Below are 23,174 nucleotides of genomic sequence, written 5' to 3'. Positions count from 1 at the left end.
CACCCTGTGTTCCAGGGCACCCAGGCATCTGGGTGACACCCCCCCACCCCCCCCCCCCATTTCTGGGCACCCAGGCGTGGGTGGGGGACCCAGGCGCTCGGGTGGGGACCCAGGGTCGAGGACACCCCCCCTCCCCACCCCCACCCTGTGTTTCAGGGCACCCAGGTGTCTGGGTGACCCCCCCCACCCCACCCCCCACCCCCATTTCAGGGGACTCAGGAGTTTGGGTCTCCCCACCTCCACCCCATCCCTCCCAGTGCCGTGTGGTCGAGCCGCCCCAGTGCTCCCAGTTCCCAATGGTTCAGCAGCCCCAGTGCTCCCAGTTCCCAGTGGTTCACCAGCCCCCAGTGCTCTCAGTTCTCCCAGCAACTGTTGACCACCCCCAGTGCTCCCAGTGCTCCCAGTGCTCCCTGGCCAACCAGCCCAGTGCTCCCTCTCCCCTCCCCAGTGCTCCCAGTGCTCCCCCCTTCCTCTCCCCACTGCACCCGGTTCCCAATGGTTGACCAGCCCCAGTGCTCCCAGTGCTCACTGGCCAACCAGCCCAGTGCTCCCTCTCCCCTCCCCAGCGCTCCCAGTGCTCCCCCCTTCCCTCCCCAGTGCTCCCAGTACCACCCCAGCAGGCCACTGGTGCCATTTGCCTTTATTGAGCCACAACGGGGACGATTTGGCCAACACAGAAACCCAGCAGGGGTTGGACTGGGACAAACTGGGAGGCCACTGGGCCAGACTGGGAGGTCCCCCCCACCCTCTCCCTCTTGCTGGGGGTGGGGTCCCAGTGCCCCCCCCCCCCCGCTCCCCAGCCTGGGGTCATAGCGGCAGCCGGGAGGCGGACAGGGCACCCAGGCGTCGGGGGGCACCCAGGCGTCGGGGGGCACCCAGGCGTCCGGGCGGCGGCGGGTGGGGGCCCCCCCTCAGAAGCTCACCAGTGTGTACACCATACTGGGGAGAAGGGCACCGTGGTGCTCCCAGTCCCTCCCAGTCCCAGCCCGGTGGCCCTGAGTCGTCCCCCCCCAGTGCCCCCCCACTTCTCTCCCAGTGCCCCCCAGTCCCAGCCCAGCCCCACCTCCCCCCTCTGCAGTCCCCCCACTCCCCTCCCAGTGCCTCCCACTCCCATCCCAGTGCCTCCCAGTGCCTCCCCAGTTCATCTAATCCCCTCCCAGTGCCTCCCACTCCCATCCCAATGCCTCCCAGTGCCTTCCCAGTCCCATTCCAGTGCCTCCCACACACATCCCAGTGCCCCCAGTCTCATCCCAGTCATTCCTACCCCCATCCCAGTGCCTCCCAGTCCCATCCCAGTGCCTCCCAGTTCCTCCCCAGTGGCTCCCAGTCCCGTCCCAGCACCCCCACCTCCCTCCCCAGTGCCTACCAGTCCTATTCTAGTGCCTACCAGTCCCATCCCAGTGCCTCCCAGTGCCCTCCCAGTGCTATCCAAGTATCCCAATCCTCTCCCAGTTCCCTCTACTCCCCTCCCAGTGCCTCCCAGTCCCCTCCCAGTGCCCTCCTGTCCCATCCCAGTCACATCCCAGTGCCCTGCAGTGTCCACCAGTCCCCCCCCACCTTCCACCCCAGTCCCTCCACTCTCCTCCCAGTGCCTCCCAGCCCCCTCCCAGTGCCTCCCACTCCTCTCCCAGTCCCTCCCAGTCTGCTTCCAGTCCCACCCAGTGCCCCCAGTCCCATCCCAGTGCCCACCAGCCTCCACCCAGTGCCTCCCACTCCCCTCCCAGTCCCACCCTAGTGCCTCCCACTCCCCTCCCAGCCCCCTCCCCAGTGCCCCCAGTCCTATCCCAGTCCACTTCCAGTCCCACCCAGTGCTCCCAGTCCCATCCCAGTGCCGACCAGTTCCCTCCCAGTGCCTCCCACTCCCCTCCCAGACCCATCCCAGTCCCCTCCCAGTCCCCCCAGTCCCCTCCCACTCCCACTGCAGTCCCCTCCCACTCCCATCCCAGTACCTCCCAGTGCCTCCCAGTCCCCTCCCAGTGCCCACCAATCCCATCCCAGTGCCTCCCAGTCCTATCCCAGTGTCCCAGTCCCCTCCCAGTGCCCACCAGTCCCATCCTAGTGCCTCCCACTCCCCTCCCAGTCCCCCTCAGTGCTCCCAGTTCCATCCCAGTGCCATCCCAGTGCCTCCCAGTGGCACCTGTACAGGTAGTAGAAGAAGGAGAGGAGGTAGAAGGCCAGCTTGCACCAGGCCTCCTTCTGGCAGTAGCCCAAGATGTCGGCGTCCATGATGGAGACGGCGTCGAAGAGCCCCTCCGAGCCATCTGCGGGGCGGTGGAAGTACCTGGGGGGGACATGGGGACACGGGGGGGCGGGCAGGGATGGCACCGTGCTGGGGACACAGTGACACCTCACACAGGGCCGGCCCAGGTGGCCCCATGTCACCCTCCCTGCCACCTGCATGATCACAGGTGCCACAGCAGCGGTGGCAGGTCCCCATGTCCCCTGTGTCACCCCCTACCCAGCACCCAGAGGTGACCCAGGTGCCACAGCAGCGGTGGCAGGTCCCTGACCCCTGTGTCCCCATGTCACCCCTATCTCCACAGGTGACCCAGGTGCCACAGTGGAGGTGGCAGGTCCCCCTGTCCCCCGGTCCCCTGGTCCCCCTGTCCCCCCATGTCCCCGTGTCCACTCCCCCACCTCCACAGGTGGTAGAGCAGCAGGGGCAGGTCCCCATGTCCCCCCCCGTGTCCCCCCCATGTCCCCCTGTCCCCCACCTCCACAGGTGGTAGAGCAGCAGGGGCAGGTCCCCATGTCCCCCCCCCGTGTCCCCCCCGTGTCCCCCTGTCCCCCACCTCCACAGGTGGTAGAGCAGCAGGGGCAGGTCCCCATGTCCCCCCCCGTGTCCCCATGTCCCCCCCCGTGTCCCCCCCATGTCCCCCTGTCCCCCACCTCCACAGGTGGTAGAGCAGCAGGGGCAGGTCCCCATGTCCCCCCCCGTGTCCCCCCCGTGTCCCCCTGTCCCCCACCTCCACAGGTGGTAGAGCAGCAGGGGCAGGTTGAGGCCCAGCGTCACCCACTCGGCCGCGCAGAGGAACATCAGGCAGAAGAGCCCGTGGATGCAGTACTCGGGGACCACCAGCTGGGGGCGCCCTGCGTCAGGCCACGCCCCCGGCCACGCCCCCTCAGGCCACGCCCCCAACCACCCCTTTGCTGGCGCCCCCTGGCGGGGGAGGAGGGCAATTAAAGGCTCCTTGGGGTATTTGGGGGGGGCAGTGCCACTGGGGGGGGTTGGGGGGTCCCGGGGTGGGGGTGGAGCAACTGGGAGCTTCCCGGGGGCAGCGGGAGCCCAGGGAGGCGGCTGGGGTGCTTGGGGGTCCCCAGGGGCTGGTAGGGAAATTAAGGGGTTCCCAGGGGGTATTAGGGGTACCCAAAGGTGATTAGGGGGGTCCCCAGGGGGTACCAGGGAAATTGGGGGTGCCCAGGGGGTGGTTGGGGGTCCCCATGGGGTATCAGGGCAATTGGGGGAGGTCCCAGGGGGTATTGGGGGGTACCCAGGGGGTTCTGGGGGGTACTCAGGGGTATTGGGGGGTACCCAGTGTTTTTGGGGGACACGCAGGGGTTTTCGGGGGGCACCCAAGGATATTGGGGGGCACCCAGGGCCATTGGGAGGAGCACCCAGGGGATGATGGGAGGATTAGGGTGCCGGGGGGGTATAGGGGCCCCCCCGCGGGTATTGGGGTGACCGGGGGGGGAGGGGTCCCAGTTTGGGGGTGCCGGCCCCACCTTGCGCAGGAGGCAGCAGATCCGCTCAATGTTTTTCAACCGTTCGCGCTGGGGGGGGAGAAACGGGGGGAGGGGGGGGGTCAGGGTTGGGGGAGGGGGGTCCCCAATGCCTGGGTCCCCCCAAAGGGGGGGGGGGTCCCAGTGCCTGGGGGGAGGGAGAACAGCAGGAATGGGGGCAGGGGGAGGGGCAGGGCGCAGACGCCTGGGTCCTTCCCCCCCTCCGTCCCGGTTTTGGGGGGCTATAAATAGTCACCGGCCTCGATTCTTCCCACCCCTCCCCCCCCAGCCACCCCCCACCCCCACCCCCGGGCGCCTGGGTCCCCCCGGTGGGGGAGGGCTGAGCTCAAGGGCACCCGGATGCCTGGGTCCATGGGGGGGGATGGGGGTCCATGGGGGGGGGAATGGGGGTCCATGGGGGGGGGGGGGTCTATGGGTGGGGGGTGGTGGGGGGGTCCATGGGTGGGGGGGATGGGGGGGTCCATGCGGGGGGGGGATGGGGGTCCATGGGTGGGGGTTATATGAGGGATGGGGGGTCCATGGGGGGGTGTTGGGGGAGGTGGGGGTGTTGGGGGCTGGAGGGTCCATGGGTGGGGGGTGCTGGGACGATGGGGGTCCATGGGGGGGGGGGGGATGGGGGGAGTCCATGGGGGGGGGGGTTGGGGAGGTCCATAGATGGGGGTTTTGGGGGGAAGGGGAGTCTGGGTCGGGGGGAATGGGGGGATGGGAGGTCCACGGGTTGGGGGGATGGGGGGTCCATGGGTGTTGGGGGACGTGGGGGTCCATGGGTGGGGGGGTTTTGGGGGGGTATGGGGTGTCCCTGGGTGGGGGGATGGGAGGACCATGGGTTGGGGGTGGGGGGTCCATGGAGGGGGGATTGGGGGATGGGAGGTCCACGGGATGGGGGGGGGTGTCCATGGGTGCGGGGTTTTGGGGGGTCCATGGGGGGGGGGTTGGGGGATGGGAGGTCCATGGGTTGGGGGGATGGGGGGGTCCATGGGATGGGGGTGGGGGTCCGGGGGGTGGGGGGGATGGGCGGGGGCCCTGCTCACCGCCCGCGCGGGGTTGCCCTGGTCGATGGGGTTCTTGAAGTCGGTGCGGAGCTCGTCAAAGGCGATGATCTGGGGGGGGGGGGGGCGTGAGGGGACCCCACCCCCCAACCCCCCCCGCCCCGAGGTGGGGGCGCCCCGGTGCCTGGGTCCCCCCAAGGGGGGGAGGGGCCCGCCGCCGCCTGTTGCCATGGTGACGGCGGCTGCCTGGAAACGGCCCTGGAGACCGGAGGTGGGGGGGGACACAGAAGAGCCGATCCCCCCCCCCCCCCTCCCGGACCCCCCCTCTCCCGGACCCCCCTGCCCCCCAATTCCTCCCCCCCTCCCCCCCCCGGCCGGCTGCCCCCGTTGCCAGGCAACCACCAGCCCCCACGCTGCCCCCGCCCCCTCCGGATGCCGCCGTTGCCTGGCAACGCCCCCCCCCCCCGCCTTTCCCCCTTCATCCCTCCCGGTACCCCCCCCTCCCCGGATGCCGCCGTTGCCTGGCAACGCCACCGTTCCCCCCTCCCCCCCCCCCGGTTGCCCCCCCAGGACCTTCCCGGTGCCCCCCCCCCCCGCGATACCACCGTTGCCTGGCAACGCCGCCGCCCCCGCGGTCCCGGTGCACCCCCCCACCCCGGGGGGAGGGTGCGGGTCCCGGTGCTCCCCCGGGTCCTGGTGCCCCCCCCCCGGTCCCGGTGCCCCCCCGGCTCCCGGTGCCCGCCCCCCCCCCCCCCCCGGAGCCCTGCGGTGGGGCTGTGGGGCCCGATCCCGGGCTCCCCCCCCGGTGCCCCCCCGGCGCCCCCCCGCTCACATGCCAGATGACGAAGAAGATGAGGGATGCGCAGAGCACCAGGGTCAGCATGTAGCAAAAGGCGGCGAACGTGAACGCCATGGCCGGGGGGGCGGGGGGGGCTCAGCCCCGGGGCCCGGCCATTGGGGGGGAGGGGGGGCCCTACCGGCTCCCGGGGCCGCCGCCCGCCATGGCCCGATCGGGCTCGGCTCGGGCTCGGCTGGGCTCGGGGGGGGGGGGGGCGGGAGCACGTGGGGGGGGCGGGGCCGGGGAGGGAGGGGCGCTGGGGGGGCGGGGAAGGGGGGCGGGGGGCGAGGGGGGGGCAAGGGGTGCAACGGGGTGCAAGGGGGTTTGCAAAGGGGGTGCAAGGGGGGGCAAGGGGGGGTGCAAGGGGGAAAGGGGTGCAAAGGGGGGTGAAGAGGGAGTGCAAGGGGTGCAGGGGGTGCAAAGCAGGGTGCACGGGGCGTGCAGGAGGGGGGTGCAAGGGAGGTGCAAGGGGAGGTAAGGGGCGTGGGGGGTGCAAGGGGGGGTGCAAGGGGGGGAAAGGGGTGCAAAGCAGGGTGCAAGGGGGGGTGCAACGGGGGGTGCAAGGGGGAAAGGGGTGCAAAGGGGGGTGCAAAGCAGGGTGCAAGGGGAGGCAAAGGGTGCAAAGCAGGGTGTAAAGGGTGCAAGGGGTGCAGGAGGGGGGTGCAAAGGGGGGGTGCAAGGGGGTTGCAAGGGGGGGGGTTGCAAAGGGGGAGTGCAAGGGGGTGCAATGGGGGGGCAAGGGGGTGCACAAAACAGTGCAAGGGGTGCAAAGCAGGGTGCAAGGGGTGTGTAAGGAGTGCGGGAGGGTGCAAGGGGCGTGCAAAGTGGGGTGCGGGGGGTGCAGGGGGGGTGCAAAGCAGGGTGCAAGGGGGGGTGCAGGGGGCTGCAAGGGGGGTGCAAAGTGTGGGCTGCGGCCTTGCGATGTCTGTGAAACAGGCGTGCAAGGCGTGTGCTGCGTGTGTGCGAGGCACGCGCTTCGGTCCGGCAGCGCATGCGCAAGGTGTGTGCAAGGCGTGTGAGGTGTCTGAGATGCGTGTGCAAGGCCGCCAAGATGAGTGTGCGAGGCGTGTGCAAGGTATGTGACACGTGAGGCGTGAGAGGCGCGTGTGGTGTCTGAGATGCGTGTGCGAGGCCTCAGATGCGTGTGTGATGCATGTGCAATGCGTGTGCAAGGTGTGTAATGTGTGCAAGGCCCCTAAGATGAGTGTGCAAGGAGTGTGCAAGACCTGTGCGAGGACTGAGACTCCTGCATGAGGCACGAGGGGCCGGTGCGACGCATGTGCAAGGCGTGCAACGTGTGTGAGGGGTGTACAAGACGCGTGGCGTCGGACACGCGCGTGCAAGGCCTCTAAGATGAGTGTGCAAGGCGTGTGAGGCCTCAGATGCGTGAAGCATGTGCGATGCGTGTGCAAGGCATGGGAGGTGTGCGAGGCGTGTGCTGAGTCTGAGATGTGCGTGCAAGGCCTGTACGATGAGTGTGCAAGGCGTGTGCGAGGCCTCGGATGAGTGCGAAGCATGTGCGATGTGTGTGCAAGGCGTGCAACGTGCGCGATGTGTGTGTGGTGTCCGAGATGCGCGTGCAAGCCTCTACGATGAGTGTGCAAGGCGTGTGCGAGGCCTCAGCTGTGTGTGCGAGGTGTGTGCGATGCGTGTGCAAGGCCTGGGACGTGTGAGGTGCGTGCGAGGCCCCTAAGATGAGTGCGCAAGGCGCGTGCGAGGCGCGTGCGAGGCGCGTGCGAGGCGCGTGCGAGGCGCGTGCGGTGCCCAAGACACGCGTGCGAGGCGCGTGCGAGGCGCGTGCGAGGCGCGTGGCGTGTGGTGCCTGAGACGCGCGTGCGAGGCGCGTGCGCGACCCCCCCTCCCCCCTCCCGCCACACGCGTGTGCACGCGGGGGGGAGGGGCAGGCGCCCCGGGTGGGGGAGGGGCGCTCTCACCACGCAGCTCCAGGCTCCTGCAGTTGTTTATTGGCACCCAGAGTGACCCCTCCCCCCACGCGCCCAAGGGGGGGTGGGGGAGGGGTAGGGGGGGCCCAAGCTTGGGGGGTTGGGGCAGGGTGCTGGCTTCCCTCCCCCCTTTGGCACGAGGATGGGTGGGGGCAGGTGTGCGCGTGCAAGGCAGGGGAGGAGTGGGTGCTGGGAGGGGGTCAGGGTGCTGAGTCCCCTCCCCCCCCCCAGGTTTGGCACTGAGATGGGGGGGGGGGCACACAGGGGTCTCGGCACCCATGGGTGCTCGGGGGGGGGGGGGAGGGGGAAGGGTGCTGGGGGGTCCCGGCACCCACAGGTGCACTCGGAGTGGCTGGCAGTGACAGGGTCCCCAGCACCCATGGGTGCTCTTGGGGTAGGTGGCAATGGCACTGGGGGGGGGGGCAGCACCCATGGGTGCTTGTGGGGTGGGGGAGGTGTCCTGACACCCCGGGGTGCTCACGGGGTGGGACCCAGCACCCATGGGTGCCCTTGGAGTGAATGGCACTGGGGCGGCCCCTGACACCCATGGGTGCCTGGGGTGGGTGGCACTGGCACTTGGGGGGGTCCCAGCACCCATGGGTGCTCATAGGGTGGGTGACACTCACACTTGGGGGGTCCCAGCACCCATGGGTGCCCAGGGCTGGGTGGCACTGGCACTTGGGGGGTCCCAGCACCCATGGGTGCCCTTGGAGTGAATGGCACTGGGGCAGCCCCTGACACCCATGGGTGCCCGGGGTGGGTGGCACTGACACTCAGGGGGGGTCCCAGCACCCATGGGTGCCTGGCGGTGGGTGGCACTGGCACTTGGAGGGTCCCAGCACCCATGGGTGCCCAGGGTGGCACTGGCACTGGTGGATGTGTTTGTCCCAGCACCCATGGGTGCTCGTAGGGTGGGTGGCACTGGGGGCAGACCCCAACACTCATGGGTGCTCAGGGCTGGGTGGCACTGGCACTCAGGGGGGTCCCAGCACCCATGGGTGCCCAGGAGTGGGTGGGACTGGCACTTGGGGGCGGTCCCAGCACCCATGGGTGCTCACAGGGTGGGTGACACTCACACTTGGGGAGGGTCCCAGCACCCATGGGTGCCCAGGGCTGGGTGGCACTGGCACTTGAGGGGGGTCCCAGCACCCATGGGTGCCCAGGGCTGGGTGGCACTGGCAGTCAGGGTGTCCCAGCACCCATGGGTGCTCATAGGGTGGGTGGCACTGGCACTGGGGGGGGGTCCCAGCACCCATGGGTGCACATGGGGTGGACGGCGCCGGCAGTGGGGCAGCCCCCAACACCCGTGGGTGCCCAGGGACGGGTGGCAGGGCAATGCTGCAGAAGCAGTGGGTGTCCCAGCAGGGTGACACCCCCCCCCGCGTTGGGGCACCCATGGGTGGGGGGCACCCATGGGTGGGGGGGCTCAGGGGGCTTTAGTGCCGAAGAGGCCGACGGGGAAGTGCTTGACGTGGGACGGCCACTGCGCCGCCAGCTGGAAGAACTTGATGTCGTCCCACTGGGTGCCGTCCACCGTCACTGCGGGAGACAGCACCCATGGGACCCCCCCGCCCGACTCCCCCAGCCCCCCGGCACCCAGCACCCACCGCAACCCCCCCACGGGCATCCAGCACCCACGGGGGGAGCGTGGGAAGTGAGATTCGCCCCACCCACCCATGGGTGCCCCCCCGCCCGGGGACAACACCCCCCACCCATGGGTGCCCCTCCCACCCTTGGGTGCCCCCCCGTGTCCCAGCAGTGTGTGTGGGGGGGGTGTGTCCCTGCACCCCTAAGGGCTTCTGTACCCCCCCAAATGTCCCTTGGGGACCCCCAGAGCCACAACAGTGCCCCCCCCTGCGGTGGGTGCTCCCCCCACCCGTGGGTGCCCCCCCACCCATGGGTGCCCCCACCCACCGGTGAGCAGGGCGGGGGGCTGCCGGGGGGAGCAGATCAGGCGGGTGATGCCCTCCACCACCAGGCTCTTGGAGTCGGGCTCCCGCGGGCGCTTGCTCAGGAACAGGGTGGGCACTGCCGGCAGCCGTCAGCACCCATGGGTGGGGGGCACCCATGGGGGAGGGCACCCAAGGCGGGGGGGGCACCCACAGCGCTGGGCACTGGCTCCTCTGTGAGGGAGGGAGGTGGCCCAGGGTGCCCCCCCCCCCATGGAGACCACCCATGGCGCCCACCCCCGGGTGCTTGCCCACCCCCATACCCCATGGCGCCCACCCCTGGGTGCCCAATTCCCCCCTCCCCCCAACGCCCATCCCTGCGTGCCCAATTACCCCCCACCCCCAACTTTGGGTCCTTAACCCCCCCCCGGTACCCACCCTTGGGTGCCCACCCCAAATCCCCCCCAACACGTGGGGTGCCCACCCCAAATCTCCCCTTACACCCGCCCCTGGGTGCCCAGTCCCCCCACCCCCACCCCTGGCTGCCCACCCACGCCCCCCCCCCCAAGGGTGCCCCTCAGGGTGCTCCCCCCTCACCCTTCTTGTTCTTCTCGCGGGTGACGAGGGTCATGGCCAGGGTGCTGCCGGGGGGGTCCCCGGCGCCGGGCAGGCGGGAGACGTGGAGGGAGCGGAAGGTCCCGCGCAGGCTGGTCTTGGCCCCCGCCTCGCGCCGCTCCCCCTCGCGCCGCCGCTCGGCACCCATGGGTGCCCCCCAGTAATCCACCTGCAGCCCCAGCACGTCCCCCGAGGAGCTGCGGGGAGGATCGGGGGGGGAACCCGGGTGTCCGGGGGGCTGCACCCCACCCCACCCCAGTGCACCCCATGGGCCACCCAGGAGTCCGGGTGCCCCCCACCCAGGGACCCACACATCTGGGTGTCCCCCCCACCCAAGGACCCAGGTGTCCGGGTGCCCCCCACCCAGGAAATTAGGTGTGTGGGTGCCCCCCCTACCCAGGGATCCAGGGGTCTGGGTGCCCCCCCCCCCCAAAATCCAGGCATTGGGGTGCCCCCCACCCAGGGACCCACACATCTGGGTGTACCCCCCACCCAGGAACCCAGGGCTCTGGGTGCCCCCCACCCAGGAAATCAGGTGTGTGGGTGCCCCCCCCCCAAAGATCCAGGCATTGGGGTGCCCCCCACCCAGGGACCCACACATCTGGGTGCCCCCCCCACCCAAGGACCCAGGAGTCTAGGTGCCCCCCACCCAGGAAATTAAGTGTGTGGGTGCCCCCCCCCCAAAGATCCAGGCATTGGGGTGCCCCCCACCCAGGGATCCAGGGGTCCCAGTGCCCCCCTCACCCAGGGCCCAGCCATGTGGGTGTTCCGCCCCCCCCCAGGACCCACACATATGGGTGCCCCCCACCCAGGGGTCCCGGTGCCCCCCTCCGGCAGGGTCCCGGGCGTCCGGCGGCGCTCACCCCGGGGTGCCGGCGGCGGCCATGGAGGGTGACGCCGGGGGGGGTGGCGGCGGCCTCGCGGGGCACCCCGGCCCCCCCCCGGGGGGGAGGTGGAGGGGACCGCCAGGCTCAGGGTGGGCACCTCGTCCCCGTCACCTGCGGGGGCACCCGCTCAGGGAGACGGGGGGGGGCAGGACCCCAGGGTGCCCCCCAAGGTGGGGACACCGGGGAGCCCAGAGGGGCCGTGGGGAGGGGGGTGACAGCACCCCGGGGTGCCCCGGGGGCACCCACCTACCCAGAGCCGCGGGGGGGTCCTCCACCAGCCCCACCTTCACCACCTGCGGGCAAGGGTGCAGCTGCAGGGGACACCCTGGGGACACCCCATCCCGGGGACACCCCTGCGGACTGGCTCCCCCCACCCAGTGCCACCCCCTGTCACCAAGTGCCACCCCAACCTGGGGACCAGGTCACCCCCGTCCGGTGCCACCCCCTGTCACCCAGTGCCACCCGGTGTCACCCAGTGCCAGCCCAACCCGGGGACCAGGTCACCCCCGTCCGGTGCCACCCCCTGTCACCCAGTGCCACCCCATGTCACCCAGTGCCACTCCATGTCACCTAGTGCCACCCTGTGTCACCCAGTGCCACCCCAGCCTGGGGACCAGGTCACCCCCATCTGGTGCCACTCCATGTCACCCAGTGCCACCCCAGCCCCAGGGACAGTGTCCCCACCCCCGCTGTCACCCGCTGTCACCCACGCCAGGCTCACCCCCACGAAGGGCACAAACTTCTGGTACGAGTCCTCGTCCGGGCTGGGGACAGAGAGGGGACATCAGGGGTGGCCTGTCCCCACGTGCCACTGTCACTCTGTCCTGCACCCACGCCTCACACTTGTGGCCCCGCACCCATGTCCCCATGTCCCAGGCCACCGTCCCCATGTCCCCACACCCCATGCCACCGTCCCTGTGTCCCCACACCATTGTCCCCATGTCCCAGGCCACCATCTTCATGTCCCACGCCACCATCCCATGTCCCATGTCACTGTCCCCCCACCCTATGCCACTGTCCCCGTGTCCCACACCACCATCCCCATGTCCCATGCCACCGTCCCTGTGTCCCATGCCACTGTCCCCATGTCCCCACACCCCAGGCCACCGTCCCTGTGTCCCAGGCCACCGTCCCTGTGTCCCATGCCACCATCCCCATGTCCCCACACCCCAGGCCACCGTCCCCATGTCCCATGCCACCGTCCCTGTGTCCCATGCCACTGTCCCCATGTCCCCACACCCCAGGCCACCGTCCCTGTGTCCCAGGCCACCGTCCCTGTGTCCCATGCCACCATCCCCATGTCCCCACACCCCAGGCCACCGTCCCCATGTCCCATGCCACCGTCCCTGTGTCCCATGCCACTGTCCCCATGTCCCCACACCCCAGGCCACCATCCCTGTGTCCCAGGCCACCGTCTCTGTGTCCCATGCCACTGTCCCCATGTCCCCACACCCCAGGCCACCGTCCCCATGTCCCATGCCACCGTCTCTGTGTCCCATGCCACTGTCCCCATGTCCCCACACCCCAGGCCACCGTCCCCATGTCCCAGGCCACCATCCCTATGTCCCACACCCCTGTCCCCGTGTCCCCACACCTCAGGCCGCCATCCCCATGTCCCATGCTGCTGTCCCCATGTCTCCCGTCCCCGTCCCCATGTCCCCACACCCCAGGCCATTGTCCCCATGTCTCACACCACTGTCCCCATGTCCCAGGCCCCTGTCCCCATGTCCCCACACCCCAGACCACCGTCCCCATGTCCCACAGCTCCGTCCCCATGTCCCAGGCCACTGTCCCCATGTCGCAGGCCCCTGTCCCCATGTCCCCACACCCCAGGCCACCCTCCCCATGTCCCACATCACTGTCCCCGTGTCCCAGGCCACCGTCCCCACGTCCCCACACCATCGTCCCCATGTCCCCCGTCCCCGTCCCCACTCACAACTTGTGCTTGCAGGTGAGCATGGCCTCGGCCACCGGCAGCAGGTGGGTGGCCCCGGCGCCTGCCACGTACGCCAGGATCCGTCCCACCACGTTGAAGGGCTCTGTGGGCACCCACGGGAGCAGCACCCATGGGTGCCCTCCCGCCGGGGACACCCACCCTTGGGTGCTCCCACACGTGTGCCCCCCCCCCCCAGGACCCCATCCCATGACAGGGTGGCCCCAGGGTGCCCCCCCCGCCTCAGGTGGTGATGCCAAACGGATGGGTGCCACCACCCCCAGCCACCCCAGGGTGGCCAGTGGCACCCATGGGTGCTGGGTGCCCACTTACCGGTGGCAGGGGGCTCGCTGCGCCCGAAGAGCTCCCGCCAGGGGGGGTCGAGGAAGGCAGCCCCGTAGCGCCCGTCCACCGAGCCCAGGTACTGCGCCACCGGGTGGGTGCCTGCAGGTGACAGCGGGGTGACAAGTGGGTGGCAGAGACCCCCTGCCGCTGGGCACGGCACCCGCCTGTCCCAGGTGTCAGCCTGACCCCCGGTAATGCCCCTGCGGGTGCCCCAGGGGTGCCTGTGGGTGCTGTGGGTGCTGTGGGTGCCATGGGGTGCTATGGGCACCCCAGGTGCCCTGTGGGTGCCATGGGTGCCCCGTGGGTGCCCCATGGGTTCTATGGATGCCCTGTGGGTGCCATGGGTGCCCCATGCGTTCTATGTGTGCCCTGTCGGTGCTATGGGTGCCCCAGGTGCCCTGTGGGTGCCGTGGGAGTCCCATGGGTGCCCCATGGGTTCTGCGGGTGCCCTGTAGGTGCTATGGGTGCCTTACGGAGGGGCATGAGGAGGAAGTGGAGGTAGCCCAGCCCCTGGGACCCCCCTGCCCAGCCCAGCTCCCTGATGCCCCGTGGGTGCCCATGGGTGCCCCGTGGGTGCTGTGGGTGCCGTACCGAGGGGCACGAGGAGGAAGCGGAGGTAGCCCAGCCACTCGGGGCTCTTGGCACCCAGGTGCCGGACAAAGCAGCGCAGGAGGGTGCTGTGGTACCCGGCGCCACCCACGGCCACCACCTTCACCGCCCGGGGGGGCAGCGCCGAGCAGTTGCAGCTGGGGGGGGGGGGACATACTTGGGTGGGGGGGACGGACACCCCCCGAGGGCACCCATGGGATGGAGGTGCCCCTGGGGAGGTGGGGGTTGTGGGTGGGGGGAGCCCCGGGGGGGGCACCCAGGGGGGCCATGGAGGGGGGGCACCCCTGGGTGGGCGTGGGGGAGTGTGCGCTCGGGGGGGGGGGGGCATGGGTGGGTGGGGACCCCGGGGGGGGTGGTGGTGGGAGCACCCATGGGGGGCGGGGGCCCCAGGGGGGGCCATGGCGGGGGGGGCACACCCTGGAGCGGTGGAGGGGGGACTGTGGGTGGGGGTAGCACCCTGGGGGGACATGGGGGGACAGGAGGGGACCCGGGGGGCAGGAGGGGACCCGGCGGGGACCTGGGGGGGACAGGAGGGGATGCGAGGGGGCAGGAGGGGACCTGGGGGGGCAGGAGGGGACCTGGGGGGACAGGAGGGGACAGGAGGGGATGTGGTGGGCAGGAGGGGACCTGGGGGGGCAGGAGGGGACAGGAGGGGACGTGGTGGGCAGGAGGGGACCTGGGGGGACAGGAGGGGATGTGGTGGGCAGGAGGGGACCTGGGGGGACAGGAGGGGACAGGAGGGGACGTGGTGGGCAGGAGGGGACCTGGGGGGGCAGGAGGGGACGCGGGGGCCACTCACAATCTCTGGATGCGGGTGAGGACGGCGGAGAGCACGGCCTGCAGCTCCCCCCCCGTGGTGCCCACCAGCGCCTGCCCCTGCGCCTGCAGCAGCTCCCCCACCCACTGCGGGGGCACCCGTCAGACCCCCACCCACTGACCCCCACCCATCGCCCCCCACCCACCCACTGACCCCCACCCACTGCGGGGGCACCCGTCAGACCCCCACCCACTGACCCCCACCCATCGCCCCCCCACCCACCCACTGACCCCCACCCGCTGCGGGGGATGGGGGGGCACCGACCCATCGCACCCCACCCGTGTCACCCACCACCCTCCCCCCGAGTGCCCCCCCAGCCACAGACGTCCCCGACACCCACCCACAGCCCCCCCCAGGGGTGCCCCCCCCCGCCCCCCCTACGGATGCCCCCCCCCACGAGTGCCCCCCCCGGGTGCCCCCCCCCCCGGGTGCCCCCCCCAGACGGCGCCCCCCCACCTGCCCCTGCCAGTCGCCGGTGCTGACGAGGAGGACGCTCTCGGGGAGGCCGCTCTCGGGGCCCAGGGCCTGGCCCAGCTGCTCCCACACCGCCCGGCGCGGCACCGCGGGGGGCACCTGGGGGCACCCGGGGGGGGGCACCCATGGGGGGGGGCACCTGCTGCCACCGCGGGACCACGGGCTGTGCCCCTGTGTCCCCATGCCCCCCCGGTGTCCCAGTGGCCCCCACGTCCCCCAGTTTCCCCATGTCCCCCGGTGTCCCCACGTCCCCATGCCCCCCAGTGCCCCCGTGCCCCCCAGTGTCCCCACGTCTCCATGTCCCCCAGTGTCCCCACACTCCCCAGTGTACCCACGCCCCCCGGTGTCCCTACATCCCCCCGCGACCCCCAGTGTCCCCATTCCCCCCTATGCCCCCCGGTGTCCCCATGCCCCTGGTGTCCCCGTGTCCCCGTGTCCCCCCGTGTCCCCATACCCCTGGTGTCCCCATGTCCCCCCACGCCCCCCGGTGTCCCCATGCCCCCCCATGCCCCCCGGTGTCCCTGTGTCCCCCAGTGTCCCCATGTCCCCCCATGCCCCCTGGTGTCCCCACGTCCCCCCAGGCCCCCCGGTGTTCCCACGCTCCCTGTGTCCCCCAGTGTCCCCAGGCCCCCTGGTGTCCCCACATCCCCCCCCACCCCCCGGTGTCCCCAGGACCCCGCGTCCCCCGCGGCGGTGGCACCTGGGTGCCGTGGGGCAGGTCGGGGGAGCGCTCGCTGTCGGAGCTGTTGTTCCTCTCGCCCAGGGGCCGGGAGAGCTGGCGCTCCCGCAGCGGGGTGCCCCGACGGCCCCGCCCGGGGGGGGCCCCCCCATCCGCCCTGCCGGCCACACCCGCTGCACCCCACATCCCCCGGCACCCCCACCCTGAACCCCGACACCCACCCACCCAGCTCGGGTCCCCCAGGGACCCCACATCCCCGCCCAGGGACCCCAACCCACCCGGGGACCCCAAATCCCCATCCAGAGACCACAACCCACCCAGGGACCCCAAATCTGCACCCAGGGACCCCACATCCCCACCCAGGGACCCCAAATCCCCCTCACCCACGGACCCCAACACACACGGGGACCCCAAATCCCCACCCAGAGACCACAACCCACCCAGGGACCCCAAATCCCCCCCACCCGAGGACCCCAACACACACGGGGACCCCAAATCCCCACCCAGGGACCTCAACCCACCCAGGGACCCCAAATCCCCACCCAGGGATCCCAACTCCCCACCCAGGGACCCCAACCCACCCAGGGACCCCAAATCCCCACCCAAGGACCCCAAATCCCCCTCACCCAGAACCCCAACAGCCACCGGGCCCAAGTCCTCCTGGGACCCCAACTTCTGTCCCCCAGGGACCCCAAGCCACCCAGAGCCCCCAAGAACCCCCCCCAAGGACCCCAAATATCCCCCCTGAACCCCAAACCCACCCAGTCCAAATTTCCCTGGGGCCCCAAGATTCCCCTCAGGTCCCCCAAATCCTGCCCCCCCCCCCCAAGCCATGGTACCGTAGGACCCCGACCCCCACCCTGGGGTGCCCTCACCTGGGTGATGCCACCTCCCCTTTGCTGCCCTTTAGGGGGGTCTTCAGCTTCTCGGGGACCCCCCCAGGCTCAGGCAGGGGCTCAGGGTCCCCCCGGGCGTCCTGTGCATGGGATGCAAGGGGGGGGGGCTGCAGGCACCCCACAACTGGGGGGGCACCCCCAAAATGGGCAACATGGGGCTGGGGGTACCCAACACCTTGGCAACGTCAAGGTGGAGGCACCCCACAATGGGGCGGCATCGGGCTGGGGGCACCCCACAACTGGGTGGTGTTGGGGGGCCCTGGGGGGTCTCGGGGGGTCGGGGGGTGCCTCACCAGCCCCTCGGGGTCCTGCCCCCCATCCTCGGGGGGTCTGCGGCCGCCCTTGGCCCCCACCTCTGCCTGTGGGGAGAGGGGGTGCGCTTGGCCCCAGACCCCCCCCCAAACCCTCCCAGGGCCCCCCAAACCCTCAAGCCCCCCAAACCCTCCCAGGGCCCCCCAAACCCCCAAGCCCCCCCAAACCCTCCCAGGGCCCCCCAAACCCTCAAGCCCCCCAAACCCTCCCAGGGCCCCCGAAACCCTCAAGCCCCCCTAACCCACCCAGGGCCTCCCCAAACCCCCAAGCCCCCCTAAATCCCCCAGGGCCCCCCAAACCCTCCCAAGCTCCCCCAGCACCCTAAAACCCCCCAATAACTCACTCTGCCCCCCCATAACCCCCCCCCAACTCCAAAAGCCCCCCAGACACCCCCACAACCCCCCAGTGCCCCCCCATAAGGGGCCGGAAGACCCCCCATAGCCCTCCCAGTGCTCCCAGTAACCCCAGTGCCCCCTGACACTGACTGGGGGGGGGGCCCTCGCGCCCTGGGCTGCCCATCTCCGTCTGGGAGCTCGACTGCGAGAGACCCTCGAAGAAGGGGCTGTGGGGACAAGGGGACACCAATGGCACCGGGGGAGGGGACAAGAGGACAGGAGGGTGGCAGGATGGGGGGGGGGGCACTGGGACATGGGGACACAGGGACATGGGGACACAGGGGGCACTGGTGGCACTGGGACATGGGGACACAAGGACATGGGGACACAGGGGGCACTGGTGGCACTGGGACAGGGGACACAGAGGTCACTGGTGGCACTGGGACACAGGAAACACTGATGGCACTGGGACATGGGGACACATGGGACACTGGTGGCAGTGGGACACAGGGACATGGGGACACGGGGCACTGGGATGTGGGGACATGGGGACACTGATGACACTGGCTCACAGGGACATGGGGACACAGGGTGGGCACTGGTGGCACTGAGACATGGGGACACAGGGGGACACTGTGACATGGATGGGCACTGGTGGCACTGGGACCCAGGGACATGGGGACACAGGGATGTGGGGTGACAGAGGGGCACTGGTGGAACTGGGACACAGGGACACTGATGACACTGGGACATGGGGACACAGGGGGCACCAGGACGTGGGGACATGGGGACACTGATGGCACTAGGACATGGGGACACAGGGGACACTGGTGGCACTGGGACCCAGGGACATGGGGACACAGGGGGCACTGGTGGCACTGGGACACAGGGAGGCACTGGGACATGCTGCTGGCACTGGGATATGGGGACACGGGGACATGGGGACACAGAGTGGGCACTGGTGGCACTGCGACTTAGGGTGACAGAGGGGCACTGGTGGAACTGGGACATGGGGACACTGGTGGCACTGGGACACAGGGACATGGGGACGCAGGGGGCAGTGGTGGAACTGGGACGTAGGGATACAGAGACATGGGGACACAGATGAGCACTGGTGGCACTGGGACAGGGGACACAGAGGTCACTGGTGGCACTGGGACACAGGGAACACTGATGGCACTGGGACATGGGGACACAGGGGGCACTGGTGGCAGTGGGACACAGGGACACAGGGATGCACCACTGGGACGTGGTGACACAGCGACATGGTGACAGAGGGACATGGGGACACAGGGGGCCCTGGTGGCACAGGGTCGCCTGGGGGTGGGGACACCCCAGACCCGGGGGAGGTGACACCCCGACCCAGGGGAGGGGACGCTCTGACCCAGGGGAGGGGACAGCCCGGCCCTGGCAGAGGGGCCACCCCCGGGTCCCTTGGGTGACCCCCTCACCGCAGCTTGGGTTTGGGGGTGCTGAGGACGCTGTCGGTGTCATCGAGGTCGGCGCCGCTGTCGCTGGGGTTGAAGATCTCCAGGGTGTCGTAGAGCTCGTCCAGGTCCTCGGCCACCTCCCGCATGCGGGCGTGGGACACGTGCTCCAGCCCGAAGCCCACCTGGGCCACCACGACACCCCTGTCACCCTCCGTCACCCCGCGGGGGCCGCGGGGCACCCCACCTCCCCCCCCCCCCCGTCACCCCCGGGCACCCCCGCGCCACCCCCACCGCTCCTGGGGCCACCACGTCACCCCCTGCCGCCCTCACCCTCCTTGTGTCACCCAGCGCCACCCCCGCCACCCTTGTGTCACCCTGCGTCACCCCCTGCCAGCCCCACCACCCCGTGCCACCCACATCACCCCCTGCCACCCTCACCCTCCTTGTGTCACCCAGTGCCACCCCCACCACCCTTGTGTCACCCTGCGTCACCCCCTGCCAGCCCCCCACCACCCTCTGCCACCCCGTGTCACCCAATGCCACCCCCTGTCACCCTGTGCCACCCCACATCACCCTGTGCCACTCAGTGCCACCCCATCACCCCCTGCCAGCCCCCAACCCTGTGCCACCCCATGTCACCCCACGTCACCCTGTGCCACCCAGTGCCGCCCCCTGCCAGCCCCACCACCCCGTGCCACCCTGCACCCTGTCCCCGGGGTGTCCCCAACCCCCGGCAGCACCCATGGGTGCTCCTACCTCCTCCGACACCTTGAACCTCTTGAGTAGGGCCACAAATTTCTGCTTGATATTGGGCTGCTGTGGGGACACGGGGGGGTCAGGGGCACCCATGGGTGCCGCCCCCAGCACCCTCCAGCCCAGCAGGGCCCCCCCCCAGCACCCAGGCACCCTTGGGGGGCACCCACGGCCCCCCCTCACCCGGGTGGAGGCCATCAGCTTCCTCCGCGTCTTCTTCACCTTGGGCAGCTCCTCTTCCTCGTAGAAGAGGTCCTAGGGGACACGGGTGACAGGGAGGGGTGACGGGGGGGGTGACACCCACGGTGGCACCCAAGGGTGGGGGGGAGGGGGGCCCCCAGCACCCACCTGGCCGTGCAGGGCGTCATCGCTGCCCTCCTGCTCAGAGGAGAAGCTCTCCTCCTCCTCCTCCGAGTAGTTGTCGATGTCGGGGGAGCGATCTGGGGGAAGGGCAGCACCCAAGGGTGGGGGACACCCACAGGTAGGGAGCACCCAAGGGTGGGGGGCACCCAAGGGTGGGGGGCACCCAGCGGCGCTCAGCTCGTGCTCCCCACACACCCTCAGGGGCTCCTAAAGCTTCACCCCTTCCCTGCACCCACAGGTGCTGCCGCAGACACCCCCAGGCCACGCACGCCCGGCTCCCCTGTCCCCCCAGCACCCAAGGGTGCCCCCCAGCACCCACGGTTGCCTCTCTGCATCTGCAGATGCTCCCTACGCCCATAGGTGCTGCCGCAGGCGTGCCTGCAGGTACCTGGTTCTTCCAGCCCCCCCCCCCCCCAGCACCCAGGGGTGCTCCCCACACCCACGGGGTGCTGTCACAGACACCCCATGGCCACCGGCACCCACAAACACCCGGTTCCTCTGTCCCCCCCCCCGCACCCAGGCGTGCCCCAGCACCCAGGGGTGTCCCCCCCAGCACCCAGGGGTGCTCCCCGTTTCCACAGGTGCTCTCCACACCCATGGGTGCTGTCACAGACACCCCCAGGCCATGAGCACCCCCAGGTGCCTGGTTCCTCTGTCGTCCCCCCCAGCACCCAAGGGTGCCCCCCCCCCAGCACCCATGGGTGCCCGGGGCCTCACCTGAGAGCTTGCCCTTGGCCTCGTGGTCGATGGGTTGGCTGGAGAGCGAATTCACCCGGATCTCGGCCACTGGCACCGCCGCGTCCTTCACCGCCCGGTGCAGCACCAGCGCCAGCCCCCCCTCGCTGGGGTGCTGCAGCACCTATGGGTGGGGGGGGGGAGCTGGGGCACCCACGGCGGCGGCGGGGGGTACCGCTGCCCCGTAGCCCACAGGGGCTGACCCACAGCACCCACTTTGCGCTGTCCCACGGGTGGGCCCGTCGCCAGGAGACCCCCGCCACGCGCCAGAGCACCCTGACCCCCACCCCAGCACCCACCTCGGCCATGTTGATGAGCCCCACGGCCAAGGTCTTGTAGCCCAGGAAGGTTCGGTTCTTGTAGCGCTTGCGGCGCTGCAGCATCACCTGCAGCCGGTTGGCGTCGCGCTTCAGGAAGTGGGGGTACTGCGGGGGGCAACGCGGGGGGCGCTCAGGGCCCTGGGCACCCGCGGGGGAGCACCCATGGGGGGGGGGGGGGGGGGTCAGGGTGCCTCACCTGCAGGGAGAAGGTGAGCTGGAGCTCGGTCTCGGGGGCGCCGCCGGCCGGCAGCGGGATCTCGTTGGATCGCAGAATCCGCTTGGAGCCCTGGGGGAGGGGGTGAGGGGGGGCACCCCATGGGACCCCCAAACCCTCAGTGACCCCCCACCCTCCAAAAGGACCCAGCACCCAAGGCCTGGCACCCCATGGGACCCCCCCAGACACCTCTCTGCCACCCCCCTGCCCCCCAGCACCCTCTGGGACCCCCAGGGACCCCCCCCCAGGACCCCAGCACCCAAGGTCAGCACCCTGTGGCCCCCCCAGGACCTTCTCTGCCCCCCTAGGACCCCCGCAACTCCCCACCCCTCCAAAAGGACCCAGCACCCGACGCTGGCACCCCATGGGACCCCCCCAGGACACCCCAAACCCCCTGTGCCCCCCCACACCCCCACCCTCCCAAAATGACCCAGCACCCAAGCTTGGCACCCCATAGGACCCCCCCAGACCCCCGTCTGCCACCCCCCCAACACCCAGCACCCTCTGGAACCCCCAGGGACCCAGCGCCCAAGGCCAGCACCCCATGGGACCCCCCGGGACCCTCTCTACCACCCCCCCTCGCTCCCCAGCACCCTGGGGACCCCCCCCAGCACCCTGGGGACCCCCCCCACCTGCAGCTTGACGGCGATGACGACGGAGCCCAGGTCCTTGGCCAACTCCCGCACCAGCACCAGGCGCTGCAGCGTCAGGCTGAACAGCCTGGGGGGGGCGCCGGGGGGGCGGCATGGGGGGGGGCATGGGGGGGGGCGCCGGGGGGGTGGCATGGGGGGGGGGGATGGGGAGGGGGGGGCATGGGGGGGCACGGGGTCAGAGGGGGTGAGTGGGGCAGCATGGGGGGGGCAGCGGGGATGGGGGGGCAGCGTGGGGGGCACGGGGGAGCAGAGGGGGTGGGGGGGACACCGGGGGGGGCAGCATGGGGGGGGGGCACAGGGAGGGCAGAGGGGTTGGGGGGGACAACGTGGGGGGGCACAGGGGACCGTGGGGGGGCAGAATAGGCGGGGGCACCAGGGGTCAGCATGGGGGGGACACCATGGGGGGGGCAGCATGGGGGGGCACAGGGGGGCACCGCGGGAGCAGAGGGGGTGGGGGGGCAGCGTAGGGGGGCAGCATGGGGGGGGCACCATGGGGGGCAGAATGGGGGGGCACCGGGGGGGTCAGAATGGGGGGGGCACCATTGGGGGGGGCGGGGGGGGGGGGGCACCATTGGGGGGGGCAGAGGGGTTGGGGGGGCACCATGGGGACACAGGGGGGCAGAATGGGGGGGGGTACCATTGGGGGGGGCGGGGGGGGGGGGCACCATTGGGGGGGCAGAGGGGTTGGGGTGGCACCATGGGGGCACAGGGGGGCAGAATGGGGGGGGGCACCATTGGGGGGGCAGAGGGGTTGGGGGGGCACCATGGGGAGAGCACAGGGAGGGCGGGGGGGGGGCACCGGAGGGGGGGGTCAGCATGGGGAGGGGGCAGAGCCCCGGGGGGCGCCGGTGCCCGCTGCCCCTCCCCCCATCCCCGCAGCGTTCCCGGGGGCGGGGGGGGCCGGGGTCGCCCCTCACCTGGGCACGCAGCTGGGCGAGCTCCGGTCCACCTCCCAGGTAGCGTACAGGTTCATCTGCACCGGCCGGCCGGGCCCGGGGGTGGCGGGGCCGGGGGCGGGGGCGGCGGGGGCGGCCCCGGGGGCCGGGGGGGGCCCGGCCGGGGCCGGGGGGGGCTGCGGGGAGGCCGCGGGCGGCGGGGCCGGGCCGGGGAGGCCGCGGGGGCCGCCGCGCTCCGCCATCGCCCGCCGCCGCCGCCGCCGCTGCCGCGCGCCCGGCCACGCCCCCGCCCTCCTCATTGGCTGCCAGCCCGCTGCTCGCGTTCTCATTGGTTCGCCTTCCCCGCGCCCCCCGGCCAGGCCCCAGCCCTCGGTGGCGCTCATTGGTCCTCCCGCTGCGGAAGGGGGAGCTCCGCCCACCGCCCCCTCGCTGGCCCGGCCACGCCCTCGGCCGCAGACCACGCCCACCACCCGTTTCTCAGGCGCTCATTGGGTGCTGCTGGCGCTGA

At 71.3% G+C, this 23,174-nt stretch overlaps 2 protein-coding genes across 2 annotated transcripts; both read right to left on the bottom strand.

Moving 5' to 3' along the window:
- Positions 1–806: 806 nt before the first annotated feature.
- On the bottom strand, positions 807–5,643 carry CNIH2 (cornichon family AMPA receptor auxiliary protein 2; the record flags this gene model as incomplete). Its single annotated transcript, XM_082334465.1, has 6 exons — positions 807–939; positions 2,138–2,281; positions 2,967–3,079; positions 3,724–3,771; positions 4,773–4,841; positions 5,563–5,643. The coding sequence occupies 6 exons, from the start codon at positions 5,641–5,643 to the stop codon at positions 912–914; spliced, it is 483 nt and encodes a 160-aa protein (XP_082190591.1). The 3' UTR covers positions 807–911.
- A 1,900-nt stretch (positions 5,644–7,543) lies between these two features.
- Positions 7,544–22,908, bottom strand: PACS1 (phosphofurin acidic cluster sorting protein 1; the record flags this gene model as incomplete). The annotated part of the gene is given in 26 exon segments (XM_082334420.1): positions 7,544–9,050; positions 9,426–9,539; positions 9,998–10,212; positions 10,805–10,872; positions 10,874–11,013; positions 11,153–11,195; positions 11,624–11,666; positions 12,839–12,941; positions 13,169–13,279; positions 13,772–13,926; positions 14,589–14,692; positions 15,063–15,179; positions 15,781–15,916; positions 16,635–16,735; positions 16,949–17,014; positions 17,453–17,460; positions 17,462–17,529; positions 18,754–18,914; positions 19,489–19,548; positions 19,669–19,740; positions 19,834–19,925; positions 20,566–20,707; positions 20,883–21,008; positions 21,100–21,189; positions 21,750–21,837; positions 22,688–22,908. Coding segments are annotated over 26 exon segments (2,757 nt in total). The 3' UTR covers positions 7,544–8,937.
- Positions 22,909–23,174: the final 266 nt, after the last annotated feature.

Source organism: Platalea leucorodia (genome assembly GCF_965183815.1).
Source record: "Platalea leucorodia genome assembly, chromosome: 34".
NCBI classification, from domain to species: Eukaryota; Metazoa; Chordata; class Aves; order Pelecaniformes; family Threskiornithidae; genus Platalea; species Platalea leucorodia.
This window is presented reverse-complemented; position numbering and strand designations above follow the sequence as displayed.